Here is a 16,109-nt window from a genome sequence, read left to right as displayed (position 1 = left end):
AGACTAAATACACTGCAAAAACTAAAACATTAGCAAAATGAAATATCAATCAAGAATCAAATGAAATCAAGGCCAAAATGTATTTGTTTGTGACTAAAAATATATTATACTACAGTTATAGTAAAGTGGCCTCAGCCATCTTCTATGCTGTGGGCTGCTGGAGAGGGGGCAGCACGGACAGGGACAGGAGCGAGCTCTGTCCTGGACGGTCCTCTGGACTCCGTGGAGGAAGTGGGGGAGAGAAGGATGTTGGCTAAGCTGACATCCATCATGAACAACACCTCTCACCCCCTACATGACACTGTGGGTTCCCTTAGCAGCTCCTTCAGCAGCAGACTGTTACACCCACGGTGTAAGAAGGAGAGGTTCCGCAGGTCCTTCATACCGACCGCTGTCAGGCTCTACAACACCTGCACCACCTGAACCATGTGTCACTATGTATTCTTTACTTGCGTATCTTGCTTGCTGCTGTAACAAGTGAATTTCCCTGCTGTGGGATAAATAAAGTACAATACAATACAATACAATAAATCAATTTTATCTCCAGTAATATGACATGCCAAAGCACTTTAGACAAGTAAAATGGTGTTTTGAACCAACAAGTCTACCAATTTTTCTTGTAATTATCTTTTTACATTTATGAGGTGTTCACTGAACATTGTGTTTATTATGGTGTTTGTCAATTGAGGTGCAGCTGCACTGCATCATACTGACATAATAATTCCTAAAGGTTCCATATTATACTATTTTTCAATGACGTCATAAACAGCCACAACTTCAAAACCGACCGGCTTCTCTCAAGAGTGTAGCAAACAAGTGGGAGTATAGATTTTTCTCACGTTTGGTGCTCATAAACAGGCTGGAGGGACACATGTTAGTGTTAGACCATCATTAAAACCTTACTTTTGTATAATGGTGATTTTATATTCTCCCTCCTGCAGGGTGCCATGCAGTTCATTATGAACTATGAGGCTGAAGACATCATCGTTGCAAAGATAAAGAGTGATGCCAGTCTGCTGTGGAGCATCAGCCCAGCCAGTCGGGAGGCCATGATCCAGGAGCTCAGCAGCTCCCCTCACTTATACATGACGCTACGCTGGACACTCCTCAGGTCAGTCTGACCGCCTGTTAGACCTGCATTGCATCTGGACTGCTTGGTGAAAACGTGGCGTATCATTATTATAACTATAACAGAAATGCCTCCATATCAATGAATCCCGAGACGGTGGGAGAACACACGGTGAAGTTTGAGGACAAGGCGTTGAAGGATGGAATAGTACACATGCTCAAAGGCGACAGCAGCAATCATGTGTGAGTCACAAAGAAAAAAGTGGATCTTTTGTCCAAATAATTGTAGTATAAATGATAATTGTGACTTTATGTCCTTCCAGGATCATCAACTCTTTGCTGCCAAAGTACCTCAGGGGTCCCAAGGGACCAGAGTCCAAAATGGCCACCAGGATGAACATAGGTCAGTTGTTACCGTACCATTAGGTGTGTGTAGTGACTATCTAGTCCTACCCCTTTTAGTCACTTCTGGGTGCGGGGAATCCAGGTCATAACATGCTCCAAATAAACAAAGTCCAAACAGATGATTAGGTATAGTCCCGTTTATTGCACAATGATGAACGAATGAATCAGATTATACTGTATGTACGCCAAATGTGGAGGTATGGTGCAGCGAGCATGAGTGGAGCTGATTGTCCAGGTGAGTCTGTATTTCATGAGCGGTAAAAACCATGTGACCTCCTGTCATGCCAACCCGTGCCCTGTCACTTCCGCGCTTAAATAGTGTGCCTCCATACTGCCACCAGTGGTCAAACTAAATATAATTCCTCCAACAAAACTAAAGACCAGCACCAAAATAAGCCAAATAAACTACAGCAAAACAATGCATAAATGGCTCCTACACACCGGCCCCAAATGTGCACACAGTACAATTCAGACGAAATAGAAGGAGCCAAAAAGTGTATAGTGCCATCCATATTTCTTCTTCCTTATGAAAGGGCTTCTTGCAGGACGAAGATCTTGTAGGTAGCTCATTCCAGTTGTCCAGTCTTTGAGCATCAGAAAGTCCAAATCTCTGGGGGTCATCTTCATTGCCATTAGCTCCTCTCAGCTGGGCTTTGAGGTGGCGCACCTCCTCCTCCTTCTTGTCAAACTGCTCCCAGATAGCCGTGGTGCTGATTTTTGCCTTCTTATGAATCCATACGTACTCTGGGTCTTTAGAGCTAAGCTGATCCAGGTCTTTAACAGACTTTGTCTGCGTGGCATCTGGCATGTCTTGGGGAGCTTTGTGTTGATGAAGCCCATGTCCAGGATGCCATCGGCTTCATCTGATGCCAACATGTGCAGGTTGAAGGTGTGTGTGCTGGACCGTGTGCACCCCGGGGTGCAAATGTCACTGTTGGTCTGGTAGATCTTCTCATAATGGATCTTCTATGACTCACCCTTCAGCTCCTTTCTGCTGATACTGTGCTCTTGGCAGGTGGAGTGGAACGCTTGGAGACCTTGATATCTTTGAGCCACTGCCTAATACTTCTTACATTGTAAATTCAGGTGCTCCTGTAGCTCCTGTGGTCAAGCTGTTCCGGTTTCCTGCTGAGCACTGTGTTAGCCTCCACATGCTCTGAGAGGCTCTTAAGGACCACCTTCCTCTCCTCATCCAGTGCTTTTGTATTACATCCCTGCTAGTCCTGGGATTCAAACAGCTCCTCCAGTTTGACAATGAAAACCCTGTTCACCGAAACAGTTGGGCAGCTTCTCTGACCACTGATTCCACTCAAGCGTCCGCTTATGACCCATCCCAACAGGGTCTCCACGGCATATGGTCCATGGCCTTGGCTGTTTATAATCTTCCTTGGCTTCATTAACTTTGATGCATTCATCCCAATCAAAAGCCCCACATGCTGATCCCAAGTCTGGGATCTTAATGCCGTTGAAATATTCCCTTTTTTTTTTTTTTTTACATCTTGCTTACGGGGAATGTCGCCTTTTGAAACAGGAATGGTGTTCTGTGTATAGACCCCTGGAAGCTCAATGAAGTGGTTTCCTCCTAGTTCAGAGATCTCCAACCCCACAACACAATGACTGGCAACCAGTCTCTCTTGAGCCATAATCTGCAATATAATGTTGGTCCTTGTGCCTTGCAGGTTCAGCTCCTTTGCGAGTGTGCAGATGATGAAGGTAGCTGTGCTCCCAGGATGTAAGAAGGCACAGGTTTTCAGCACTTTATCTGCTTTTTTAGCCTTGATCTCAACAAGTACGATGGAAAATGTACAATCCGAGTCCGATGAGAGACTAGCGCACTGCTCACTGGTGTCTAGGCTGGTTTTGCCGGCTGTTCTCTTTCCACGTGGGATGTTTGATGTTGTGTGTGCGATGTTTGACGTTGGGTCTCAAGTTAGCAAACTCCTACCGTCCCTGCTGATGTGACCGACCCTTGAACATCCAAAACATGCTCCTTTTCCTTTAGGGAATTCAATTCTTTCATTTCGAGGAATTCTGTTTAGCTTAGGACATTCTAGCAGGGAATGAAGCTGCTTTTCTTGCTCAGGCACTGTGGGTGGAGAGGCTGCAGCATCGGTAACGGCTGTGATGGATGTTGCAAAACTGCTGCCTTGATGCTATTCTTTGGTAGTGTCTTTGATGGCAATACAACTGAACACAAAATGCAGTTTTTAAATGAAACGTTTTCATATTAAGGAAGAGAAAAAATCCAAACCTACATCGCTCTGTGTGGAAAAAGTTATTGCCCCCCTGTTAGAACAAAACTTAACTGAGATTAATTGTGATCTGTCAGTCTGGAAAAGGTTATAAAGCCATTTCTAAACCTTTGGGACTCCAGCAAACCACAGCGAGAGCCATTATCCGCAAATGGCGAAAACATGGTACAGTGGTGAACCTTCCCAGGAGGGCCCGGGCAACCAAAATTGCCTCAAGAGCGCAGCGACGACTCACCCAAGATGTCACAAAAGACCCCACAACAACATCCAAAAAACTGCAGGCCTCACTTACCGCAGTTAAGGTTAGTGTTCATGACTCCACCATAACAAAGACACTGGGAAAAACGAAAGACGAAAACCACTGCTGAACAAAAAGAACATTAAGGCGCATCCAATTTTGCCAGAAAAAATCTTGATGATCCCCAAGACCTTTGGGAAAATGCTCTGTAGTCTGACGAGACAAAAGTTTAACTTTTGGAAGGTGTGTGTCCCATTAAATCTGGCACAAAAGTAACCGCATTTCAGAAAAAGAACATCATACCAACAGTAAGATATGTTGGTGGTAGTGTAGTGGTCTGGGGCTGTTTTGCTGCTTCAGGATCAGGAATACTTGCTGTGGAAATGGAACCATGAATTCTGCTATCTACCAAAAACTCTTGAAAGACAATGTTCGTAACCCCCAAGCTGAAACCAAACTTGGGTTCTGCAGCAAGACAATGATCCAAAACACACCAGCAAGTCCACCTCTGAATGGCTGAAGAAAAACAACATGAAGACTTTGGAGTGGCCTCGTCAAAGTCCTGACCTGAATCCTATTGAGATGCTGTGGCATGACCTTAAAAAGGCGGCTCATGCTGGAAAACCCTCCAATGTGGCTGAATTACAACAATTCTGCAAAGATGAGTGGGCCAAAATTCCTCCACAGCGCTGTAAGAGACTCACTGCAAGTTAGCGCAAACGCTGTTGCTGCTAAGGGTGGCCTCACCAGTTATTAGGTTTGGGGGCAATCACTTTTTCACACAGGGCCATGTCGGTTTGAATTTTTTTTCTCCCTTTATAATAAAAAGTTTAATTTAAAAACTGCATTTTGTGTTCAGTTGTGTTGCCATTGACTAATATTTAAGTTTGATGCTCTGAAGACATGCAAAATAAAATTGAGGAAGGGGGCAAACACTTTTTCACACCACTGTACAGTAGGAGGTTGAGTTTGAGTGACAGAGGTATTACTTTACCAATATGTTTATTACTGTGTTTGCAGTTTCCAGTAGTGTCCAACTGTTTGCAAGTATTGTTGTACATCCACAATGGTAACAACATACTACAAGTATATTGCACTGTATGTTTTCCCCTGTAAGGCCATACCGAGCGTCCAGAACTCCTGGCTTTCTTCAGACCCCTGTCAATCAAACTCCAAAAGGTCAACGGCACTTCGGAGCGGGAGGCCGACCAGTGGTGGGTGGTGCAGGAGTGCTCACCGGCTCCCATCAAACACGAGCACAAGTGTCACAGCATTGAGATGGTGGTCTTCAGTGACAAGGTCAGCCCCTCAAGTCTGGGCTTTCTGGCTGGACATGGGTAAGTCGGGGCCGAGTCTTTGACATGCATTTTTGCAGTTGGTCCTTAAAAACAAGTCTTTCTGTCATTTAAAAAATATGCGTTAAAATAATGATGTAGCGTATGCTGCAAATACTCACTGATCCAATAACTGTTCAGTCATGTTGACCCTCACTGACCCTCTCCTTCCTACTCAGCATCGTGGGCCTCTATATGTCCGTGGTGTTGGTCATTGGAAAGTTTGTGCGGGAATTCTTCAATGGCATCTCTCGCTCCATCATGTTCGAGGAGCTGCCGTGCGTAGACCGCGTACTCAAGCTATGCACGGACATCTTTGTGGTGCGCGAGACTGGCGAGATGGAGCTGGAGGAGACACTCTTCGAGAAGCTCATCTTTCTCTACAGGTCACCAGAGACCATGATCAAGATGACCAGAGAGAAGAAGGACAGCTAGCTACATGACACAAAGCTGTTTTCTTTTTCAGACATGTCAACTGGACCTTATGAAAGGCTTTCTTTTTCTTTAAACTTTTCCAGTTGGGGACTTAAAAACATGAACATTGTGCATCGTACCTGGTGTCATGTTACCTTTGAATGAATAATTGCATGCATTTCTAATAAGGATGAACATCATTATCAGTTGAAAGAGAATTATGTTGTTGGTTTGAGGCCAAATGAAATGCGCCGCTTGGCTGCAAACAGCAGAGGTGCTGTTGATTCAGTCTCAATTAGTCTTAAATAGTCCACACTTTTTAATATTTTCAGCCATTTCAAATGAATAAAAAATCCTAAAAATGTACACTTAATAGTCCATGTTCCCCCTCATCAATAAAGGAAATAGTTACTCACAAGTACTAAACAGACCCTATGAACAAACACAAGAGGAGGGACCGCACCACTGCTCCTTCACATCAAGGTGCCAGCTGAGGTGGCTCAGGCATCTATTCCGGATGCCTCCCAGACGCCTCCCTGGAGAGGTGTTCTGGGCATTCCCAACCGGTAGAAGGCCCCAGCTTAGACCTAGGACACACTGGAGGGAGTATGTCTCACAGATGGCCTGAGAACACCTTGGTGTCCTACCGGTGGAACTGGAAGAGGTGGCCAGGGACTGGGAATCTGGACTTCATTACTGAGACTGCTGCCAACGCAACCCGGAAAAGCAGGAGAAAATGGATGGAAGTACTAAATAAGGCCCGGACACCACCTGTGTAATACTGAATTTTTCATTTTTGTGCCAAAATTAAAATTTAAAACTGGATCCCAGGTACCACCTCTTTGATGACTTTGACAGGTTGATTTAATTCAAGCTTTTTTTGCAGTGCGCTGCAGCCTCATTAAGGCACCACCGAATACATGTCATTAAATGAAAATGTAATTGACTAAATTGGGAACTTTAAAAAAGGTCAAAAATAATTTAAAGGCTATAAAATATTAACTCATGAAATCTAGAAAAGTGTTTCAATATAGGTAAGTTCATGTCAATTGACTTATTACATAAATTGTTTTAAATAAAAAAAAAAATTGAATTACTTTGTTTCTTCATCTTGTCGACTAAAATGTTTAAGCACTAACATTTAAAAACTCTTTTGTACACACCTTTAAACTTACCTCCTTTACACATGTCCAATAAATGTAATATACCCATGTATGCTCTGTTGCTTACCACACAAAAAGTGCAAAAATAATTTCAATGTTTTTATTTTTACTGAGGCGCAGATACACCAATAATTGAACAAAACTCCACTTTCCCCATGAATCTTCTTTAATAGAGCTTTAATTACAAATAACAGCAATGGAAATGTCAGTAATTCATTTGTCTGGACTGTTGCAGAAATCAATCTTGATGTCATCCATATTTTTTGGGTCTCTAAATAAAAATAGCAGATGGTGCTGACAGACAGGGACAGGAGGAAATGGTCTACATCAGAGGATCACATCCTGCAGAGACACAATGTAGGATTTTTCTACAACATGATAAATCATATGCAATCAACATCTAAAACAAAGAGGAAAAAATAGCTCTGAATACTAAAATGAGTAACTTTGTTGACGAAAAACACATAAGGCCACTCACAGATGTAATTTTTCATGTTTTAGAATCAATTAATTATAAACACAATACACAATTATATACACAATTGTACACAGAAACACCGTGTATGGTTGAATTAGCCTGATAAGGATAAAGACACTTCATTAGGTACCCCTGCACACATTAGAAAACATTGTACTGACAAGCCCATAAAATATTTGTTGTACGTTACATTTGGCACCTCAATAAATCACTGTTTTGCATTAAACAGTATCTATTATCTTTGATATGATAAAGTGTCTTAATTAAAACGTACCTAATGAAGTGTCCACTGTCTCCTTCTCCATTACGCTATTATTCATTCATAAACCATAGATTCCTATAACTTACATGCAGTTTTGGGTTTTACAACTTTGACGCTGGCTTCTGCAGCCTTCATCGCCTCACTTTTCACCTGCGGCTTGAGGGCGGCCCGCACTGCACTGGCGCAGATGGCCGAAAAGCGGATGTAGCTGCATAACAGAGGACTTACGTTAGTAACATGGCAAAGGACAAGCCATTCTTCTCATTTCATACCTAAAAATAAAATCACCACCATTGACAAACGAACAGTACATGTAACTTATGAACACAGTATTGTTAAGATAATTGGTGTTAAGTAACAGAAAATAAATCGCCAAAGTGCGGATAGGAGGACTAGCATTAGCATGGTGGCAAAATAGCACACTTCCGTCAACGCTGTATGTCTGATGAGTCACAAACAAAACACTTATTCATGCATAAAGGAAACAACATCACAAGATAAACGTGACTTTCAATAGTTACATTCAATATTTTTATATTTTTTACCTGAGTCCTGCTTGTCTCCAGTATGCAACCATTTTGTCAGTCGAGTGGTAGCTTCAAGGACAGGTCGGACGCGTGCGCGATGACGTCATTTACAAGCGCGGAGCATTGTAGAGTGACAGCTCTTTAACCTACGCCCCAATTTTGGCAACAAAAAAACAGAGCCTCTCGGATAGGTTCCAGCATACCCGCGACTCTGGTGAGGATAAGCGGCATAGAAGATTGATGGATAGATGGATGGATAGATAATTACGTGTGGTTAACATTAAGGTAAGAAATTACGTTTTAATGCGAGGCAAAAATATTTTTCAATCTATAACAAATTATTCTATTAATCAACAAAAACCCAACTATAATTTTAAAAGTAAGACTTACAATTTCTACCTTCCTTTGGAGATGTCACACAATAAATATAAATAAATCAGAAATAAATAAGTTAAACGCTGTATACAAACAATTCCTGTCTCTCCCGATAGGGGGAGTGTGCTTGTCGTGCCCCCATCAAAGAGGACTTTTTCGTCCGACCGTCCTTCCTTCCTTCCTTCCTCACCGCGGTCACGCTGTCGTTAGCAGCCGGCTCCCAAGTTCTGACAAGCCTGCCAAAACATGAAGATCTGGGCGTCAGAGCACATTTTCAAGTGAGCTTGCTGTCTTTTCCTGTCCCACTTCTATTATTGTGTAGTTTCTTACACGTTTTCCTCCTTTAGACGTTTCTTTTGCAGCTTTTTAGCAGCAAGGCTAATAACTTTGGCTACATGTTAAAGTATCCAAAGTGGTAACTAGTGTCATTACTGTGGACACTGTAGTCGCATTTACTGTTATTCTCTGGGACTTTAGTGTTTGTGTTACGAAGGAATAAGCAAGCTAGCTGTAAACTAGCGTAAACGTAGCTCAGTGTTAGCATCGCGCTGCTAGCACATGTCAGCTGACTAGTTGTCAAGCTTTTAAAAGAAAATACAGAGATTTGTCTGCATTTTCTTTGGTATGTCGATAAAACTATTGTTACATGCCAGTCAAACTGGCCGTTATGTTGTCAAATCTGACATCGCTTATCATCAAGATAGGAGCTGGCATAACTCCTATTGCATAACAGGCTGTCATGTGAGAATGCCAGAGCAGAAAATGCACCGTAAAGACTCATGTTTTTTTTTGTGTATGTCGTGCATTCATCGTAGTTCAGAATAATTTTGAATTATGTGTTTTTATCATGTGTGTTACCAGTGTGTTAACATGCTGAACTAAACTATCAATGTTTCAACAGCCATCCATGGGAGACCGTGACCAAGGCGGCCATGCAGAAGTACCCCAACCCCATGAACCCCAGTGTGTTTGGCGTGGACGTTCTGGACAGAAATGTGGACAAAGATGGACGGTTACACAGTAAAAGACTGCTGAGCACAGAGTGGGGTCTCCCCGCCATTGCAAAATCTGTAAGTGCAATTAAGTAAAGCTCTTCAAACGGCAAATGTATAAAGTTTATTAATGATTTTATGTGTTCCTTTTCCTGTAGATCATTGGAGTAACAAGAACACACACCTATGTCCAAGAACACTCAGTAGTGGACCCCCACCAAAAGATCTTTGAGCTCAAGTCTACAAACGTGAGTAGCGCTGACATCATTTATCATTGACTCAAAATGAGTATTTATTTATTCATTTCTTTTCCTAATTTACCATAAATTCTAGACGCACCCACCAAATTTATAGAGAATTTTTTTTGTACATATACAGTATAGGCTTAACTTGTCCACGCTGTAACATGGGATATTTACACAGAAAGACACACTGAACATTGCAATCCTACCTACATTCGGTGTTCCTAGTGTCACTTGTTAGCTCCAATGAGTGAGACACTTTTTTTCAATGGAGTTCAACAGCTGCAGCTGTCCAAGCAGTCCAAGCAGAAGCTGTAGTAATTCTATACTTGGTCAAACTCATTTAAGATTTGTCAGATCAAAACACGATCACTGCATAAGGCTTCAAAATGGGCTATTAGTGTCCACTACTCCAATTCACTACTTCCTGAATCTGCACTCTAAGCATCAAGGGAACTGTAGTTTTTTGCCATAAATTAGCCGCATGTGAAAAAAGTTGTGACTTATAGTCCGGAATTTACAGTATTACGTTTGTATACTACATTTTATTATAGCTTGTCAAGGGACAATACTACAGAAAGAAATTGGCTATATTTAGAGTGGTCAGTGTGCAGCTTGTATAGCAGTATAGATTGACAGTGCACTGAAAATGAGTCAACGCAGCCATTATTGTTTAAATGGCTACACAAACACAAGTGTGAAGGTAATTGTGTAATGTAGACAGTCAAGCATGGTGGTGGTAGTGTCATGGTCTGGCGTGGTGCATGAGTGCCGCTGGCCCCAGGAAGCTGCGATTCACTGAGGGGAAACATGAATTCCAACATACACTGTGAAGCAGAAACTGGGCTGCATGGCGGTTTAAGGAGCCCAAATACACCTACAAGTGCCTTGCTGAGGAAGCTGCAGGTGAAGGTGATGGAGTGGCCAAGAATGTCTCCTCCAGACCTGAACCCAATTTAGCATCTGTGGGGCATCCTCAAGCACAAGGTGGAGTTGTGCACGGTATCTAACACACCACCAGCTCCACCTACGGCTGGCCAATATATCGATATTTTTAAAAAGTCAATATTTCTTTTAAGCACGATATCAAAAACAAACATATCACTCATATCGATATAGGCTGCATTTGCGCTGTTCTCTTGTATCTTGACACGGATGTCTCACTCTTCACTCTGCTGTGTGTGTCAGTGCTCTGAGCGGGGCCCCCTCTGTGCATAAGGAAGAGGAGAGAGGAGGGCCAGAGCAGAAGCTCTTGGCGACAAATCTAGTGACTTTTTCTTTTGTTGGAGAGTTTTCTGGTATGTGGGGACTTAAAAGTGAAAGTAGGTATTGTTGTGCAGTTTGTGTGTTGTCACTGAGCAGCAGCGGGTTTTCCTGCGACGTCCACACCGCCCCCAAAGCAGTCAAAAGCCGTCCGTGCAGTCGTTAACTCCCTCAAGGCGCGGTGCCTCCGAGGTGGATCTCGCCCTGTCTTACATAGCGGGATCTAAAAAGTAAATTTTTTTTCATCTTCAATAAAAGACTAATCATTACGCTCAAGCCTCAAGAGTGTGATGGAAGAACGATGTGTGATAAATAAACAAGTAGTCCTAACTACAAAATAAAAGCTAGAGGCTGGGGGCGAGTCCAGATGTAATTATTACGCTGTCGTACGGCCCTTACTGGTGCCGACTGCATGGCAATAACCATCAGAAGACATCTGCGGGAAAAGGGTTTAAAAAAACAAATTCAAAGACTTTGTCTCCTTCAACACCACAAAACTGCCTGTTTAGACTTTGCCAGGGAGCATCAAACATGGGACATTGAAAGGTGGAAAAAAGTTTTATTCTCTGATGAGAAAAAATGTAACCTTGACGGTCCAGATGGCTTCCAACGTTACTGGCATGACAAGGAGATCCCACCTGAGATGTTTTCTACCTGGCCCAGTGGAGGGGGTCCATCATGATCTGGGGTGCTTTTTCATTCAGTGGAACGCTGGAGCTTCAGGTGGTGTGGGGTCATCAAAATTTTTCAACTGGTCTTAATATTTTGATCAGGAGTGTATATTATATATTGATATTCAATATAAATATATTGGGATATGAGTTTTAGTCCATATCGCCTCGCCCTAGCTCCTCCAGTGATGTTATCATAGAGAAGCAGAAGAGGGTTCCAGTCACAACCTGTGCAGCTCTGATGAATTCTATGCCTAAGAGGATTATAGCATGGTGCTCATATTCACACCAAGTACAAAAGTTTGACATGTTCACTGTGAGGTGTACTCACTATGTGTTGCCAGCTATTTAGGCAATAATGGCTGTGTTGACTCATTTTCAGTGGATATTAAATCTGTAGTGCTATACAAGCTGTACAGTAACTACTATAAATTATATCCAACTTCAATTTCTGTAGTATTGTCCCTTGACAAGATATAATAAAATGCTTGCGGAAATATGTACAGTATTTGATGTCTAAAGGATTAACTCGTTTGCTCCCTTCAGATCTCCTTCACCAACTTGGTGTCTGTGGATGAGAAGTTGACATACAAGCCACATCCGCAGGACCCTGACAAGTAATTACCTTTATTTTTAATTTTGTCATGTTTAAACACTTGACACAGCAACTAAACGGGAAGAAAGCAAATATGGTGCAGGACCATGTCAATATTGGAACATCATTTATACATACAACACACTTGCTGCAGTGTTAATTTTGACAGCAGTTTTTAATTTAGCTTTAGTCATCCTTTTTTTTGTTGTTGTTTTTTTTTTTTGCTCAAATGTAGTTTTAGTCATAGTTTAGTTATCTAAATTGATTCAGTTTGTCTAGTCTAGTAAGTCACCCCTCACCCCCTCTCTCATATGCATCTAAGATACTGTAGCTGTGAGTGCATGTATTCCTAACTCGTCCCTACAAGACGAAAATAGATGTGTTCTTTCGTTTTTATTTGACACACCGTCAGTTAATTTCATCATAGTTTTTGTCAACATGCATTGGTTTTGGTTAGTCACTGTCTTGTTTTTCCTCATTTTGTCAACAAAATTAACACTAAGTAGCTGTATGTAATCTCATAGTTGCTCAAGACTTGCTCATATTTGTCAGGAAGACTGGACCTAACTTTATTTTGGTAGTTTTGGAGCCTGAGGCCTCAGAAAATTATATTTACGGACAGCCAAAATTAATATCAATCCACTGTTTTTTTTTTACTTTCTCTTTGCGTCTGTGTAGGCTCTCAGTCGTTGGTGTGCCAACACCCTCGTAAGGAACCAATAGGAGGAGGGTGTTGGCACACCAATTCCGCCCACTCTTACTGTATTTAAGGCCTAGGCTACCAGCACTTGTTAGTTCGCTGACAAAGCTCTTCGGATGAGGAGCAAAAGGTCCGACACCTTCTTCACATAAGTACAGATGACGTCTCAAGAAGCCTTTCCCTCGATACTTTCTCTTTGATTAACTCTAATACAGAGGAATCGCTAACATTCAAACACAGTTTTCCCAATTGGAAATATTAGACATAGAAATAATTAGTGTCAAACTTTGGCCTGCATTAATAGCTCTAATGTTTTAAGTAACATTTTAACATTCTTAACTGCCATACAAATGTAAAAAAAAAAAAAAAAAGTTCCCTACTGTTAATATTACTGCCTAAAAGCAAAAAAAAAAAAAAAATCAAAGAAAACAATCAAGGGAATAGGAAATAATGTTTGAATTCTGGCGCCTTATTAACTGTACTGGTGTTTGTTTAAAGTAACTTTTTAAAATTCTTAACCCTTTAGGCGCCGGAGCTTTTTTCAGTTTTGACATTACTATTTCAAAAGGTGGTAGCTTGAAAGTGGTTAGAGATAAAGGCATACTGTAAATGAGAAAAATCATCAGTATGACCCAAAGTTTGTAATGGGAGGAAATTTATTAATCTAATGTGCATGTTATGACATCACCGTGTTCACAATTTGTCACATCCCTGTCTTCATGATTCCGGCTCATCAAAATGTCTGATCCAGTTGTGATACTCTTCCTCATCTCTCAAGCAAACCCAGCCATCATCATAGTCATTTACAGCAGGGGATCTTGAACACCACTGCTGCCTCAACGGCTATAATATCTCTTATGCCTGTGAATATTGTCATTCATCCAAGTCATCAGAATACCTGAGGTCATATCTATCTATTAGCAGCGTATTTTTTGCAGAGGAGTCTCCCGCGGATTGTACCACGTATGCCGCTATTTCTGCAGGGTTTTATTTTTTTTTTTTTTTACATTCTGCTATTTTTTACATTCCGCAAATGGCATGATTTATTAATGAATATAAAACTGATAGAGTGAAGCGGCCAAATTTGAACCACAAAGTGGCGAGGGTCAACTGATAGAGTGAAGCGGCCAAATTTGAACCACAAAGTGGCGAGGGTCAACTGAATTCCAAATTGTTTGTTTAGCATTAGCAGTTTCTCATTTTTCGGTGATGATTTTCCAAGTAGTTTAGTTAGCTAAGTTGGGATCTTGTGTTGACTAGGACTGTGCTGACCCAGGAGGCTCTGATCAGCGTGAAAGGTGTCAGCCTGAGCAGCTACTTGGAGGGTCTCATGGCCAACACCATCTCTGTCAACGCTGGCAAGGTGAAGTCCACCTTGGTTTAAAAAAAAAAAAAAAAAACAAAACCTCCACCTACCACACATCAATGTTTTTCTAACTTTTTTTTTTTTTTAAATTGCCTCAGGGACGTGAGGCAATGGAGTGGGTCATCCGGCGGTTGAACACAGAAATCGAGGAGCTGGCAGCGACGGCGCGCAGCACCATGCGTGTATCCATGGCGGCGGCCGTGACGGACGAATGATAGCGGGTCTCCTCCATCATGAACTGACGCACTTGGTTCCCTCATCGTCCAGGGGGAGCTCACCTCATCTGCCAGTAAAGCCTAATGCCACAGCCTAGCCCCACTTTATGCCCTTTTACTTCTATTTGTCTTTTCTTGTCGTTCTACCTTTTCCACCCTTGACATCCCAGCTTCTTTGTGGGACATTTTGGCAGGTCCACACAAGAAAATGCGAGGATGGACTAATTTTACCTCGTTGGACTGTGTAAGTGTGAATGTTCTTGACCTTAGACAGTATCTTTGTGTGGCAACACCCTTGCCGGACATTTTGGTGGTTCACACAAGAAAAATGCGAGAATGAGTTCCTTTTATTCTACTGTATGTGTGTGTGCATGCGTCTGCTGTTGTCTTTCTGCCTTTGTATGGCACCACCCTGGACATCTTACCTTTTTAATAAGCTCCTACTCATATTTTTCTGGTGTGGACCTGCCAAAATGGCCACGTAAAGAAAAATGTTGGCACAATAAATATATGATGGCAAGGGTGGTGCCAAATATACAAAGACAACAGTACACACACACACACACAAATAGTGTAATTGGTGCTCATCCTTGCATTTTTCTTATGTGGTCCAGCCAAAATGTCCCCACACAGGCCAATGTCCACAATACTAACAGTGGAATGCTGCACAAAGAAAGACAAGCCAGTGTTTGTGCCACTTTTCTCACTCCTGGAGTAAGGATGTAAATAAGCACGGTAAAACCCAATCATCCATCCATTTTCTATGCCACTTGTCCTAGGGTTCAGGGGTATGTTGGAGCCTATCCCAGCTACACCTTGGACTGGTCGGCACTATAAAACATCCCATTTAAAAGTCACGTTCTTTGTACGTCTCTTGTGTGGTCAGGAGAGGCTGTTTTCTTTTAACGTCAGCTGACCTCATTCTACTGAGCGTTTGCAACTTATCCTAACATTGTCCTTTTTACTTTGGATGCCTATTGTACTTTGTTAGCTTGACTTCTCGCTATCTTTTATTCTGCAGTGCCGCTCACTCAAGCATCGAGAGCGGCCATTTTGAATGTAAAAATGTGGCAGGAAGGATTCTAAATAGCCACGTTTTAGTTTGTTCGGGGTGCCGTTGAATGTGCCAACATTACAGGTATGTGTCATGCTCGTTTCATTTATTTCGCAGCTGTCCTGCCCCAAAATGATTCAACACTCCCATTGTAAATTGTAACTGCAACTTATTAAAGAACAATTTCAAAAGCTCCATATTTATTGTAAGTGGCCATGAATTGAAAGTCAGTATTACATTTACAGTGTGGGGGTTGAATCGTTTTCCAGGTGCAGCTGCATGTTACCCACCCATCCATCCATGCAGTATCTCCTTTAATAAACTGATGTTTCTCTTATGAGAAGCATTTTAAGACCCGGGGCTGTGAATAGGTTTATATTTATATTGTCATGGTGTTACATTCCACGAATGTCAACCTGTAACTAAAAAAAAAAAAAAAAAGAATGCACAAATGTGAATAATAAACCTGTCATTGTTTCATGACACTGGTGGTGG

General features: G+C 41.9%; 3 protein-coding genes across 3 annotated transcripts in view; 2 read left to right on the top strand and 1 right to left on the bottom strand.

The window, feature by feature from the left end:
- The window catches only part of si:dkey-11f4.7 (piezo-type mechanosensitive ion channel component 2), a 75,558-nt gene extending 69,743 nt beyond the window's left edge, over window positions 1-5,815 (top strand). Inside the window, exons 52-56 of the mRNA XM_054778786.1 lie at window positions 942-1,111; window positions 1,195-1,311; window positions 1,392-1,471; window positions 5,081-5,300; window positions 5,477-5,815. Coding sequence (XP_054634761.1) covers window positions 942-1,111; window positions 1,195-1,311; window positions 1,392-1,471; window positions 5,081-5,300; window positions 5,477-5,732 — 843 coding nt within the window. The 3' untranslated portion in view covers window positions 5,733-5,815. The remainder of the gene's footprint in view (window positions 1-941; window positions 1,112-1,194; window positions 1,312-1,391; window positions 1,472-5,080; window positions 5,301-5,476) is intronic.
- Window positions 5,816-7,022: 1,207 nt separating this feature from the next.
- Window positions 7,023-8,319, bottom strand: atp5f1e (ATP synthase F1 subunit epsilon). The gene is made up of 3 exons (XM_054792684.1): window positions 8,160-8,319; window positions 7,701-7,822; window positions 7,023-7,216 (listed from the first exon to the last, which is right to left on the bottom strand). Coding segments are annotated over exons 1-3 (156 nt in total). The 5' UTR covers window positions 8,192-8,319; the 3' UTR covers window positions 7,023-7,214.
- LOC129190186 (PRELI domain containing protein 3B-like) lies at window positions 8,302-16,094 on the top strand. Its single transcript, XM_054792671.1, has 7 exons — window positions 8,302-8,426; window positions 8,633-8,794; window positions 9,418-9,586; window positions 9,667-9,756; window positions 12,231-12,301; window positions 14,240-14,342; window positions 14,444-16,094. Exons 2-7 carry the CDS (start codon window positions 8,763-8,765, stop codon window positions 14,558-14,560), a joined length of 582 nt encoding a protein of 193 aa, XP_054648646.1. The 5' UTR covers window positions 8,302-8,426; window positions 8,633-8,762; the 3' UTR covers window positions 14,561-16,094.
- The last annotated feature ends 15 nt before the right edge of the window (window positions 16,095-16,109 follow it).

This window comes from Dunckerocampus dactyliophorus, chromosome 1 (genome assembly GCF_027744805.1).
Source record: "Dunckerocampus dactyliophorus isolate RoL2022-P2 chromosome 1, RoL_Ddac_1.1, whole genome shotgun sequence".
Classification (NCBI taxonomy): Eukaryota; Metazoa; Chordata; class Actinopteri; order Syngnathiformes; family Syngnathidae; genus Dunckerocampus; species Dunckerocampus dactyliophorus.
Note: the sequence above shows the minus strand (reverse complement) of the source record. Positions and strands in the feature narration are given on the sequence as shown.

Bases quoted from the DNA above. Each gene is read 5' to 3' on its own strand.
- atp5f1e (XM_054792684.1), bottom strand. From the start codon at position 8,191: ATGGTTGCATACTGGAGACAAGCAGGACTCAG. The intron at 7,823-8,159 runs GTAAAAAATATA...TCTGTTATGCAG, and splicing joins TGGAGACAAGCAGGACTCAG to CTACATCCGCTTTTCGGCCA.
- LOC129190186 (XM_054792671.1), top strand. From the start codon at position 8,763: ATGAAGATCTGGGCGTCAGAGCACATTTTCAA. The intron at 9,587-9,666 runs GTAAGTGCAATT...CTTTTCCTGTAG, and splicing joins TCCCCGCCATTGCAAAATCT to ATCATTGGAGTAACAAGAAC. The intron at 12,302-14,239 runs GTAATTACCTTT...TGTGTTGACTAG, and splicing joins CATCCGCAGGACCCTGACAA to GACTGTGCTGACCCAGGAGG.